Source organism: Oncorhynchus kisutch, linkage group LG18, assembly GCF_002021735.2.
Source record: "Oncorhynchus kisutch isolate 150728-3 linkage group LG18, Okis_V2, whole genome shotgun sequence".
Classification (NCBI taxonomy): Eukaryota; Metazoa; Chordata; class Actinopteri; order Salmoniformes; family Salmonidae; genus Oncorhynchus; species Oncorhynchus kisutch.
This window is the reverse complement of record NC_034191.2, coordinates 75,931,466-75,946,145: the sequence shown is the minus strand read 5'-3', so window position 1 is coordinate 75,946,145 and position 14,680 is coordinate 75,931,466. Positions and strand designations below refer to the sequence as shown.

At 39.9% G+C, this 14,680-nt stretch overlaps 1 protein-coding gene across 11 annotated transcripts in view; it reads left to right on the top strand.

The window, feature by feature from the left end:
* The window catches only part of LOC109909782 (B-cell receptor CD22-like), a 28,344-nt gene that overhangs the window by 10,177 nt on the left and 3,487 nt on the right, over positions 1-14,680 (top strand). For 2 of the 11 annotated variants that reach the window (XM_031796827.1, XM_031796819.1), the window contains exons 2-7: positions 11,039-11,398; positions 11,551-11,855; positions 11,991-12,119; positions 12,854-12,971; positions 13,862-13,936; positions 14,234-14,620. In XM_031796827.1, coding sequence (XP_031652687.1) covers positions 13,888-13,936; positions 14,234-14,620 — 436 coding nt within the window. In that variant the 5' untranslated portion in view covers positions 11,039-11,398; positions 11,551-11,855; positions 11,991-12,119; positions 12,854-12,971; positions 13,862-13,887. Of the gene's footprint in view, positions 1-5,050; positions 5,574-8,360; positions 10,525-11,038; positions 11,399-11,550; positions 11,856-11,990; positions 12,120-12,733; positions 12,972-13,582; positions 14,621-14,680 lie in introns of those variants that run through there. The other 9 variants (XM_031796818.1, XM_031796820.1, XM_031796822.1 and 6 more) reach the window with 9 other exon arrangements.

The window sequence follows — 14,680 nt, the reverse complement described above, 5'->3', positions numbered from 1 at the left end:
TGAGTTTATTAATTACACTTTGGATGGTTTATCAATACACCCAATCACTACAAAGATACAGGCGTCCTTCCTAACTCAGTCGCCGGAGAGGAAAAACACTGCACAGGGATTTCACCCACAGGAGGTTGGTGGCACATTAATTGGGGAGAACGTACTCGTGGTAATGGCTGGAGCAGAACAGGTGGAATGGTACCAAATACATCCAACATGTTTTCCATGTGTTTGATTCCATTCCATTTGCTCCGTTCCAGATATTATTATGAGTTGTCTTCCTCTCAGCAGCCTCCACTGATTTCACCATAAGGCCAATGGTGACTTTAAAACAGTTACATAGTTTAACGGCTGTGATTGGAGAAAACTGAGGATGGATCAACAACATTGTACTTACTCCATAATACTAACCTAAATGACGGAGTGAAAAGAAGGAAACATGTACAGAATTCAAATATTCCTAAACATGCATTCTGTTTGCAATAAGGCACTAAAGTAAAACTGCTTAAAAATGAGCAAAGAAATTAATTCTATGTCCTGAATAAAAAGTGTATGTTTGGGGCAAATCCAACACAACACATCACTGAGTACCACTCTTCATATTTTCAAGGTGATGGCTGCACCATGTTATGGGCATTCTATTTAATCCATTTTTAATTCAAGCTGTAAAACAACAGAATGTGGAATAAGTCAAGGGGTCCTTTCTGAAGACACTGAGGATACCAAACATTAGGAACACCTTCCTAACTTTGAGTTGAAACCCCTTTTGTCTTCAGAACAGCCTCAGTTCATCAGGGAATGGACTCTACCAGGTGACAAAAGCGTTCCACAGGGATGCTGATCCATTATGACAGCAATGCTTCCTACAGTTGTGTCAAGTTGGATGGATGTTTTTTGGGTGGTGGACCATTATTGATACACACCGGAAACTGTTTAGAGTGAGAAAAAAACAGCAGTATTGCAGTTCCTGAAACCAGTGCTCCTGGCACCAACAACCACACCTCATTCAAAGGCACTTACATTTTTTTGTCTTGCCTAAACACCCTCTAAATGGCACACATACACAACACACTTCTCAATTGTCTCAAGGCTTAAAAATCCTTCTTTAACCTGTCTCCTCTCCTTCGTCTACACTGAAGTGGATTTAACAATTGACTTCAATAAGGGATTATAGCTTTCACTTGGATTCACCTGGTCAGTCTATGTCATGGAAAGAGCAGTACGATTGGTTCTGTTATATCACCTAATACCTACTCATATATCCATTGATAGTGAGTGGTAGCCTGATCTGCATGCAGGCACATCGTTTCATTATATTTTCATACATTTTATCCACATATAGGCAAAGCAGTTTCCACAAAATTGAAATGAGCTTGTTAGTCATTTTTTGTCAGTACTACCATATAGCAGCATCAGCGTATTATAATGTCCAATAGTCAATACTTTCTCTCTCTGAATCATCTGGTCCCTCCACCTCTCAATTCCTGATCCTGTCCTCCAGAGCCTTCAGCTCTCCCTCCACCTGCTGGGTAAAGTACGCCCTCAGCTCCTGGGTCTCCTTCTCCCAGAAGGCCTTGGGCAGGTCGAAGCTGGATTTGTCTCGAAGGGATACAGCTTTTGTGAAAATGTAGTTTTCTAGCAGGTTTAGCAGAATTTATGCAGCAGGTTAGGATAATTAATGTATCAGGTTATGATGATTAGATGAAAGTACGGAAAAGGGTTAGGATTAGCTAAAATGCTAAAAGAATACAACTTCAACTTGACAAAAGCTTTATCTCATCTAGACTTGACCGTCGAAGAGAGGGCCCATGTCTACCCTGCCGCCCATGCCCTGCAGGTCGCTGGCTCTCTCCTGTTGCACACGGGGCACACTCTTTTCACAACACTTCAATAAGAAATTATTTTGGTAGCAGATTAGGAGCAGGGACAGATTACCGAACGGCCCCAGATAGCATATGATATCAAAATGTGTAGAATTACAGGAAATTAGCTTTGAACTGAAACCTTTCCTATCAACCTCATGGCAAAAGGTGTTGAATATCAGAGAATTAGCTTTAAAACTGCAAATTTTGTCTCAGCCTGTAACGGTTTTCTAGGTGTGGTGAAGGAGAGTCGGACCAAAACGCAGCGTGTAGATTGCGATCCATTTTTAATCAAACAAAAGTAAACACAAAATAACACAAACACTACAAAACAATAAACGTAATGTGAAAACCGAAACAGCCTATACTTGTCAACTAACACAGCGACAGGAACAAAGACACTAAGGACAATCACCCACGACAAACTCAAAGAATAAACTCAAACCCACTACGCTACAATCCCAATACTAACACCAAAACCCCAAGACAAAACACACCCCAATACAAAAACCCCATGCCACACCCTGGCCTGACCAAATACATAAAGATAAACACAAAATACTTTGACCAGGGCGTGACACAGCCTCATTGCAAAATGTGTAAAATAGCATAATCAAATTGCAAATGTTCCTCTCTGCACCATGGCAAAATGTGTTTAATAGCAGAAAAGTAAGCTCAGGGTCCCAAATGCGGTCATCTGTTTTAATTGCACTGTAATTAAAACCTTTACATTCAATTTCCATGAAATCTTTTGGTCTTACTTGTCCAACATTTAACATATCTCATTAAAGTGTATTCAATTGAGATTTTGTGTCACTGTTCTACACACAATGTGGAATTATGTTTTTAGACATAAAAATGAAAAGCTGAAAGTCAAATATATTCAACACCTTTTCCATGGCAAGCCTAAATAAGTTCAGGAGTAAAGATTTCCTTAACTAGTCACATGACTTGCATAGATTCACTTTGTGTGCAATACTAGTGTTTAACATGATTTTTAAATGACTCCCTCGTCTCTGTACCCCACACATACAATTATCTGTAAGGTCCCTCAGTCAAGCAGCAACTTTCAAACAGATATAACCAGCTTGTCCATTGCCTCACAAAGAAGGGCACCTGTTGGTAGATGGGTAAAAAGAAAATAAATCTGACATTGAAAACCCCTTTGAGTGTAGTGAGTTTATTAATTACACTTTGGATGGTTTATCAATACACCCAATCACTACAAAGATACAGGCGTCCTTCCTAACTCAGTCGCCGGAGAGGAAAAACACTGCACAGGGATTTCACCCACAGGAGGTTGGTGGCACATTAATTGGGGAGAACGTACTCGTGGTAATGGCTGGAGCAGAACAGGTGGAATGGTACCAAATTCATCCAACATGTTTTCCATGTGTTTGATTCCATTCCATTTGCTCCGTTCCAGACATTATTATGAGTTGTCTTCCCCTCAGCAGCCTCCACTGGTTTCACCATAAGGTCAATGGTGACTTTAAAACAGTTACATAGTTTAACGGCTGTGATTGGAGAAAACTGAGGATGGATCAACAACATTGTACTTACTCCATAATACGAACCTAAATGACGGAGTGAAAAGAAGGAAACATAATAAAAATATTCCACAACATATATTATGTTTGCAATAAGGCACTAAAATAAAACTGCTTAAAAATTAGCTAATTAATTAATTCTATGTCCTGAATAAAAAGTGTATGTTTAGGGCAAATCCAACACAACACATCACTGAGTACCACTCTTCATATTTTCAAGGTGATGGCTGCACCATGTTATGGGCATTCTATTTAATCCATTTTTAATTCAAGCTGTAAAACAACAGAATGTGGAATAAGTCAAGGGGTCCTTTCTGAAGACACTGAGGATACCAAACATTAGGAACACCTTCCTAACTTTGAGTTGAAACCCCTTTTGTCTTCAGGACAGCCTCAGATCATCAGGGCATGGACTCTACAAGGTGACGAAAGTGTTCCACAGGGATGCTGGCCCATTATGACAGCATCAGCGTAGTATAATGTATAATGTCCAATTGTCAATACTTTCGCTCTTCTCTCTCTGAATCAGCTTGTCCTCCAGAGCCTTCAGCTCTCCCTCCACCTGCTGGGTAAAGTACGCCCTCAGCTCCTGGGTCTCCTTCTCCCAGAAGGCCTTGGGCAGGTCGAAGCTGGATTTGTCTCGAAGGGATACAGCTTTTGTGAAAATGTAGTTTTCTAGCAGGTTTAGCAGAATTTATGCAGCAGGTTAGGATAATTAATGTATCAGGTTATGATGATTAGATGAAAGTACGGAAAAGGGTTAGGATTAGCTAAAATGCTAAAAGAATACAACTTCAACTTGACAAAAGCTTTATCTCATCTAGACTTGACCGTCGAAGAGAGGGCCCATGTCTACCCTGCCGCCCTTGCCCTGCAGGTCGCTGGCTCTCTCCTGTTGCACACGGGACACACTCTTTTCACAACACTTCAATAAGAAATTATTTTGGTTGCAGGTTAGGAGCAGGGACAGATTACCGAACGGCCCCAGATAGCATATGATATCAAAATGTGTAGAATTACAGGAAATTAGCTTTAAAACTGAAACCTTTCCTATCGACCTCATGGCAAAAGGTGTTGAATATCAGGGAATTAGCTTTAAAACTGCAAATTTTGTCTCAGCCTCATTGCAAAATGTGTAGAATAGCATTATCAAATTGCAAATGTTCCTCTCTGCACCATGGCAAAATGTGTTTAATAGCAGAAAAGTAAGCTCAGGGTCCCAAATGCGGTCATCTGATTGTAGCGTTAAAACTGCAACCTTTTATATCAGCCTCATGGCTAAATGTGAACACAAGCATGAGGTGCTATAAAACAGCAACAATATAAATAATCATTCTCTCTGCACCACTGCAGAACGTGTTGAAATGAAGGAAGCTCAGGGTCCCAAATGCCCTCATCCAACCCTGGTTAGGAGACCATTTTCCCTGAACCTGACTATTTAACCTGACCTTAACCTCAGGCTCTTAACATGCTAAGATAATTATCCTAACCTGCTACATAAATTCTCATAAACTGCTATGAAAAAGTTAATTCCGTATCAAAGTGGAGTGAAAAGAGTGTCTCTGTGGCATCCAGCCCACCAGGCTCCTCTTTGCAAATAGACTTCAAAGAGGAAGTTGGTGTCGGAGAAGTTGAGAGGTGTGTGAGAATCACTCAGATACAATTACAGTTACTCTGTTTCATACCAAGTCTGTTTTTCATGTCTGTTTTTCATGTTCATGTTTAATGACATTAATTGTTGACCAGTTGAAGAAGGATTTTATTGAAATGGATAACACGATTAAAGACAAACGCACAGCTCTAGAAATAGCTGTTAATGATGATGACATATTCAAATGAACTCATGGAAACTAACCAAGCGCTCCAGGACAAGTTGTCTTCAGAAAAAAAGGAACTTAAAATCAAGAAATTCAACCAAGACAAAAAAGACAAGGCCGAGGATAAAGTCTACTTCTGGAGAAACCCTGACAAGGGAGGTCCTGCTCCCTCTCTCCATTGCAGACGCAGGAGGGATGCCGCTTACTTCTATCAAACCTCGTCTGATCAACGCTCTACAACCAGCGCCTCTTCAGCTTCCAGTGGTAGTTTTTTATTCAACCAGAGACTGGACGGACAGAAGGGCGGAGGAGGCCGCAGGCACACGCATCGACGAGATTTCGCATCCGACAGGGTAAGAAGAAACGACTATCAGAGGCAGAGGAGACTGTTCACACGGTCCCAGAACCCACGAGACTGAGTGTCTTTAATTTATCAAGCAAGATATTGATCCCTGCCCATGTCTATTTGCTTAATAAAGGGTTATCCTTTGTGCCTACAACCCAGTGCAACAATGTTGATGTTAAGGTAGACCTGTTTAAGTTTTTCAGAAACATCCGTTTAAGGGAATACTTTAGCTCCCCTAATTCTGACACTTCTATTGAACCAGCAGGTTGATCTCCTGCACATATTCCGACTCCTTTTAGAAGCAAGAGTTATTTTATACCTCCAGCCTATCGCAATCAATCAATCAATCAATCACGAGATATATTGCAGACTTGTGGAAAAAGATGTTGGACATCTCCTTAAGAATAAACAGGGGTCCCAATCTTTCCATTAATTACCTGAGGATGAAGAACAAGCTTTGCTTGATTTACAAACCGACAAGTCAGTCCTTATTCGTCCTGCTGATAAGGGTGGGTCGGTTGTACTCATGGATAGGACAGTTTATGTACATGAATGTCATAGACAGCTGCTTGACAACACCTTTTACAAGAAACTCAGAAGTGACCCTACTTCCCAATTTCAGAATACTATCTTTACTGTCCTAGATGGGTATTTAAGTTCTGGTCAGATAACCAAAAAAGAACATGACTTTTTGGCTATTCAACACCCTAAAATGGCCACTTTCTATACTTTGCCGAAATTACACAAGAATGTTACAAAACCTCCAGGGCGCCCTATTGTAGCGGGCATTGATGCAGTAATGGCCCCTCTATCTACTTTTGTTGACTTTTTTATTAGACCACTCGCAGAACAGCTCACCTCCTTTGTTAAGGACACCAGCAGTATGATCTCTATCATTGAATCTCTTGATCCTCTCCCTGAGAATACCTTGTTAGTTACATTTGATGTTGAGTTGTTATACACAAATATTCCACACGAGGGCGGTATTGAAGCTCTGGAACATTTTCTTCTGCAACGTGACCCTAATGAACTACCTTCCAGTGCATGCATTATAACATTGGCTGAAATAGTACTCACACATAACTATTTCATGTTTCTAAATGATTTCTTTATTCAGACGAAGGGTACTGCTATGGGATCCCCCATGGCTCCTAACTATGCTAATTTGTATGTGGGTTACATGGAGAAGCAGTCTATTTTCAATCCTCTCAAAAATGTTTTCTTGCCTAACATCATTATTTGGAAACGGTATATTGATGATATTTTTGCTCTATGGAGGGGTGATGCAAAACAGCTCCAGGCATTCCATGCTTTTCTTAACTCCTGTTCTGAGCATTTGAGATTTACTATGCAATCTGACAAACGTCAAATCAGTTTTCTTGATCTTCTGATCTTGTGTGAAGATAATGTTCTATACACTGATCTTTACAGGAAGCCTACTGATCCTAACAGTTTGTTGAGGGCTGATAGTTGTCACCCACTTCCCTTGGAAAAGAGTTTGCCCTACAGCCAATTGTGTCGAATCAAAAGAATTTGCAAAAAACAATTAGATTTCGACAGAAATATGGCTGAGACGCAAATAAAGTTCAAGGAGAGGGGCTACAAAAATGATCAGATTAATATTGCCATGGAGAAAATTCAAAACAAAACGAGACATGACCTTTTTCAAGATCAGTCCCGGAAAAAAATGCATTCTTGTGTTCTAACTACCTGCTATTCAAAGCGTTCTGAACAAATTAAGGGAATTGTTCACAAACATTGGCACATTCAAAAAATCCGATGATAGTCTCGGTAATGTGTTTTCGGACCTTCCCTTGGTCGTATTCTCGCGGGGCAGAAATCACAGAGACCAATTGGTACACTGATTTACCACCCCAAGATATTGCAGAACAACGTCTATTTGCGCTCCTACTGGATTGAAATTACAAATGTAATGGCTGTGCTCAATGCAATGGCACTTGCATAAATGTAGATCCTTCAAACACCCACAAACATGGAAATCGATCCCAATCAAAGGTGTTATTACGTGCTCCACTAAGGCAGTTATTTATCTTATAACTTGTCCTTGTGGTAAAAATGATGTGGGTAAAACAAAGCGCGAATTAAAAGTACGTATCTCAGAGCATCGTAGCACCATTAGGTGTATATCTTTACTTAACCAGTTGCGGCCCACTTCTTGGAGGCAGGCCACTCGATTTCTTCTCTGTGTTATATTGGCATCGAACATGTCACCCTCCCTAGGAGAGGGGGTGACCTTGATAATTTATTGTGAAAACGAGAGGCTGCCTGGATCTTTAACTTAAAGACCCTTGCGCCCTTCGTAGACTTTGATCTGAAGCCATTGTTGTGATTATTGTGATTTTGCCATTGTAATTGTTTGTAAGCTTGTGTAGTCAAATGAATTTATGATCGTATGCTATCCATTTGTTGTTTGTATGCTGTTCTTTGTATGACATTTTAATATTTGATAATTATCCAATGATATTAGGCCACTCTTGGCCATGATTACAGACACCTGTGTCTTTTGACACTATATAAACGAGTCATCCCGCAGTGTTTGTGATTATACCCTGAAGACAGCTTGACTGCCGAAACGTTGGTAATTACATTTTTGCATCTGAGCTCCTAGAGTGTGTGGCTCTCTTTTATTTAAAAGTTTTTCATGTTGAAACATAATGTGACAATCATATGTTTTGTATCGAACTCAAATTAAACTTCTTTTTTATATTTGAATAAATTAATCGTGGATTTGAGTTCATAATTTTTACTATATTTTTTAAATCCCACAGATATTCCCATTCAAGCCTAGGAGATACGGGAGATACGGGAGATACGGGAGATACAGGAGATACGGGAGATACGGGAGATACAGGAGATACGGGAGATACGGGAGATACGGGAGATACGGGAGATACGGGAGATACGGGAGATACAGGAGATACGGGAGATACAGGAGATACGGGAGAGGGAGATGGTTTAGCTGCCAAAAGTTTATTTTTGCAATTTATTGGGGGCAGACTTAGTGATTCAGGGGCCCGTTGCAAAATGCTGCTGACCTGTCCAACCCCGAGAAAGGGACATTAAATACAGTAGTATTCCTTTAAAATGATTTCTCATACACATATTAGGAAGTACTTCACTGATGAGATGTGAGATTCCACATGAATTTCATTACATTAGTTTGTCAGAGCACACTATGGGTGTGACAGGAATAACCACAAGTCATTATTTTATGGGATGTGCTATATTCCAGCTTTTTAATTGTGTAGAAAATTGTACAGTTCCTTCCTGATTAGTGTATTTAATAGTCTGGATTTAAACTGCTGTGTATCTCATGTAGACTTGATTGTGTGTTTTGAAATGGTGGCACAACCAGTCATTGAGAGTAAGGGAGAAATTACTTTTTCACACAGAGGAATTGGGTGATGCATAATTTTGTTATTGAAATACATTAATAACTATAACAAAATGTGTTATTTGGTAACACAAGTTCCCTCTATCTAATATTAGGTTTTGGTTGAAGATCTGATAACATTCAGTGTTAACAAAAGAGCAAAAACAGAGGACCAGAAAGGGGGTCAATACTGTTTAGTTTCACTGTATGTTCATGTGAAACCTACGTCAGTATGCGGCTAACAGAATAGCTTCCACCACTGTCCCTGTCACCATATCGGGCTAAAACCAGATTAGCATCAACATACATTATTGTTTAATTTAATTTCACATATATTTAATTGTTTCCAATTTCATTAAACATGATAAAATTGTAATCTTTTGGTTCATCCATAATGCATAATTAGCATCATCAACAGGGGGAACATATTGGTTGTACAATGATAAACTGTAGAAAGAATATAATCATTTATTAGACTTCTTAATAAAAATAATTGTTCATAAAAAGAGCCAGAGATGAAAGGCAATATTCTGACCACTAGGGGTCAATGTTTTAAAAGGGAAATCCAGTAGGCCTCCCTCTGTTGTAGTAGGATCTCCATGTTACCTCCTCTCCTTGGTAGAGCAACATGCTCAATACCTGTGTATTTGAGGGAGGATATGGGATGGTTAGCTTCAACAAAGTGAGCTGCTACTAGATACTCAGTGTTCTTACAGCTATGCATTGTTTTAAATGTTTCTTGTTTGTAATGAGTTGGCTTTCCCACATGAACATGTGATGAGATACATTTCTAAATTTGCCTTGCAAGAGATGATACCCCTAACAGGGATGTTTCCACCTGTATGTGTGTGTCTGAAGAAGGATGTTTTTGTAGTGCTATTGCACTGTGAGCATGAGCCACATTTGTAGATCCCATTTGGAATGGGTGTCAAGAGTGTCTGAGTGGGCTCAGGGGGCAGGTCAGATCTCACTAAGCTATCTCCAATATTGCGACCACACTTTTAGATCACCAGTGGGGTTCCTTGAAGATGTGTGCAATTTTCTTGTCTGATTGCAGAACATGCCAGTGCTTTTCAGGATTGCTTTCATCTTCTCTGAACACTTGGTGTCCTTATTGCAACAGATGTTGTTTTTCTTTTTTAGTTTACTTTTTAGCAATTCCTCTCTTGGTTTTTGAGATATTTTCATCATCGCAGCATCAAGAGTTTCTTCCTTCTAGCCTCTGATTTTGAAATGATTTGTCATTTTCTTGGCATTGCTGTCAAAATCTGACTGTTGGCAACAGATTCATTTAACCCTGCATAACTGGCTGTATGATAGACCATTCCTGAGGGGAAGGGGATGCATACTATCCCCACGTAGCAGGTTATTGAGGTCTGTTGGCTTTGTGTACAAGTCTGTATGTAATGCATCATTCTCTTTGATGATCCATAAGTCCAGGTAGTTAATTTTTCTCTCAACAGTGAACAGTGAATTTGAGATATTCAGAACTCTCGTTTAGCAGAGTTTGGAATTAATTGAGTTCCTGTTGACTTCCTTCCCAGAGCACAAAGACATCATCCAGGTATTTCTTCCATAGGAGGATTTTAGAAAGTAGGGGGTCTGTCTCTATGTTTTGTAAATGAGTGTTTCCTCAAATTGTACCACACACAGGTTCGCATAGTTGGGGGGAAAAGGGGGAGCCCATGGCTACACCCCGAATTTAAATGATAAAGTCTGACTCAAAGATTAATTAGTTATTGGATAATACCAGTTCAGTGAGATACAAGATGCACTCATTGTATGGACCAAGGGTAGGGTCTCTCTGCTGAAGGAAGTGTTGCAGTTCACATAATATAATTTAAAAGTTGGCATTAAGGTGTCTGTAATAGAATATACTTGTCAAAAACGAATGTAGACATTAATAAATGCATTTCTATAGCTTCCATAATCTGTTTTACACTGGAGGAGGAGTAACAAGATGGCTGTGCAGTGGCTTCCAAACAGAGGCCCCTGTCAGTCATCTAGGGTTAATACATATCATTGGACTGAATTGATAATATATCAGAACCTCCCTGATGTTGTCCTTTATGTTGCAGGTGTTCTGGCCTGTTTTGGTCAACGAGATTTGATCGTCACAATGCCAGATAAACTGCATGTACTGACGGGCTCCTGTATGGAAATCCCATGTTCATTTGATGTTCCTGACCAACATAAGAGTATATTTAAAGCCACAATACCAACCTTTGGAGTGTGGATAAAAAAAGATCCTGATGTTCATCAGTATCCTGGAAACATGATATTTAACAGTAGTAAGACACTCAACAGATATCAAGGGGAGATAACTGGAAACATGTCCCAGAAGAACTGCACCACAGTCTTCTTCAATGTAACCACCAGTTACTCTGATAAATACTTCTTCAGGATTGACGGTCAACCATACCGTGCAACAGATCATGGTAAGTCTGTTGAAATAGTTGTCAGGGGTAAGAGACAATTGACCTGTTTACTAATTATTTTTTTCCAGTTTAGATTCCTTGCATCATAAGAGTAGAACAAGTGGACAGTTTAACTATTAGTGTAAAATATATTTATCTGCAATGTATTACAGATTTGCCTTCCAGTCCCGTCCTTACTGTCTCAGGTGAGGTGAAGGAAGCGACCCCTGTCAGCTTGAACTGCTCTGCTGTCGCTCCCTGTCCAGAACACCCCCTGAGCTGACATGGACTCTCCCAACACAGTTCACATCTGAGAACCAACTGCAGGAGAATTCAGACCAAACCAAATCAGTTCTCTCCACAGTGACCTTCACTCCGTCATATCTTCATCATGAGATGAACATCACTTGTACTGCAGTCTACCCAGTAGGGACAAGCAACAAGACAGCTGAACATAACATGATGCTTAACGTTTCATGTAAGATTTAGTCACCGGTTCCAGTAGAATAGATCATTCTATCATGTTTCACTGATGATTGTAATAGAGTGGATTTGATGAGACTATTCAATATACCATATCCAGATACATTGTAAATGAACCCCTCTCCCTCAGTCTCTCCTAAGGACACCTTGGCCTCCATCAGTACAGCTGATCCAGTATCAGTGGGCAGCTGTGTTAATCTGACCTGCAGCAGTACAGCCAACCCTCCTGTGACAACCTTCACCTGGTTCCAGATCAGTGGTAATTAACCAATACAGGTAGCATCTGGACAGAGTTACACCCTCAATGTGACTGTTGATGGAGGACTGTACTACTGTGAAGTAAGAAATAATAATAAATACATCTCAGTGCAAGAGGCGTCACTACAGTCCCTGGTTTGATTCCAGGCTGTTTCACGTCCGGCCATGATTGGGAGTCTCATATGGCGGCACACAATTGGCCCAGCTTTGGCCGGGGTAGGCAGTCATTGTAAATAATAGTTTGTTCTTAACTGACTTGCCTAGTTAAATAAAGGTTCATGGGCTTAGCCCTATTTGGTGAATGACCATCTTCTGTATACCATCCCTACCTTGTCACAACACAACTGATTGGCTGAAACGCATTAAGAAGGAAATAAATTCCACAAATGAACTTTTAACAAGGCACACCTGTTAATTGATATGCATTCCATGTGACTACCTCATGAAGCTGGTTGAGAGAATACCAAGAGTATGCAAGGCTGTCATCAAGGCAAAGGGTGGCTAATTTTAAGAATCTCAAATATAGCATATATTTTGATTTAACACTTTTGGTTACTACATGATTCCATATGTGTTATTTCATAATTTTGATGTTTTCAATATTATTCTACAATGTAGACAATAGTAAAAGAGAGAACCCTTGAGTAGGTGTGTCTAAACTTTTGACTGTATATAATTAGTAGAAAATTATACTTCTTGCTTTTGAAAATGCAAATCATTTTGTTCACTTATAAGGAATAGGAAGTACATCACATGCCATTGTCCAACTTGAATTGCAACACTTCAGTTTGTCAGAACTCACTATGGGTGTGATATCATCTCCTTTTCTGTGATCAGTTTTCAAGATCGTAAGGCAAGTGTCGACTTCTTCACTATCTTTTCATTTTAATGTTAAGACTCACTGAACTGTTATTACTGGTAATGATTTGAAATGCTGCTGCTGTTGGTTCATGTTATAGCTTCACAACTGAAAGCCATACACTGCGTTCAGAAAGTATTCAGACCCCTTTCCTTTTTCCACATGTTGTTACATTAGTCTTTTTGTAAAATACATTCAATTATTTTTCCTTATCAATCCACACACAATACCCCATAATGACAAATCATTTCTAAAAACTGTTTTTTGTTATTATGGGGTATTGTGTGTAGATTGAGGGGAGAGAACAATTTCATCCATTTTAGAACAATATAACAACAAGGGGAGAAAAGTCAAGAGGTCTGAATCATTTCTGAATGCACTGTACACATTAAGGTTCAATGTAATACATTTGAGTAATTTAGCAGAGACACTCTTATCCAGAACGACAAACAGTTGGTGCATTCATCTTATGATAGTCAGGTGAGACAACCGCATTACATTCATAGTAAGTACACTCAAGCAGGTATCAGCAAAGTCAGAGCTAGTGTGTGTGTGTGTGGGGGGGGGGGGGGGGGGTCAAGTGCGGATGTTAGTTCACAAGAGGCTTTTTTGCGGTAGGCTGTGAAAGGGGTTCTGTGGGATTATTTAAAATGCCCTGAAGGGGTAGGGTTTCTGATGTTTTCAGAAGATGGGCAGGTAGCTTCAGGGGGAAGCTGGTTCCAGCATTGGGGTGCCAGGACAGAAAAGAGCTTGGACAGCCTGAGCGGGAGCTGCCCTCCTGTAGGGGTGGGAGAATGGAGTACTCGGTTGTTGGGTTTGAGCCTGAAGGTAAGGAGGGGCAGTGTGTTGAGTTACTAAATGTGTGTATGTTTGTACTGTTTCAGGTGATCAGTAGTGTGTGAGTTCTCACATGGCTTGTCCTGAGAACATGTTTTTTCTCATTGTCCTCTTTATATCAGGTGAGTCTTCCACATAACAACAACTAGTTATGAATCAGACAGAGGAATAAGTACAAGGGATGATGTTTCATACTATGAGCTGTTTTCCCATCTGTCTCAATGTATAGAAAAGCATAGTTTAATAGTCTGGATTCAAACATTGTGCTCCAGATATGTTCATGATCCAGTTTAGGGCATGGAGTTGTGACCTCAGGAATCACCTGTACATTGAAATTAGTATATATTTTTTTGCTGCAGAGAGAGGGCCGGTACTGAAAAGATCATATTACCTCCCTGATGTTGTCCTTTATGTTGCAGGTGTTTTGGCCTGTTTTGGCAAACGTGATTTGATCACCACAATGCCAGATAGACTGGATGTACTGGCTGGCTCCTGTGTGCAAATCCCATGTTCATTTGATATTCCTGACCAACATAAGGATAAATTTAACAGCACAATACTAACCTCTGGTGTGTGGATTAAAGAAAACTTAAACTTTCGTGAGCGTCCGGACAATGTGATATTTAACAGTAGTAAGATGGTCAACAGATATCAAGGGGAGATAACTGGAAACATTTCCCAGAAGAACTGCACCACAGTCTTCTTCAATGTAACCACCAATTACACTGATAAATACTACCTCAGGATTGAGAGTCAACCATACCGTGCAACAGATCCTGATAAGTCTGTTGAAATAGATGTCAGTGGTAAGAGACAATTTATCTTTTAACCAACAATTCTTTTCCAGTTTAGATTCCTTTCATCAA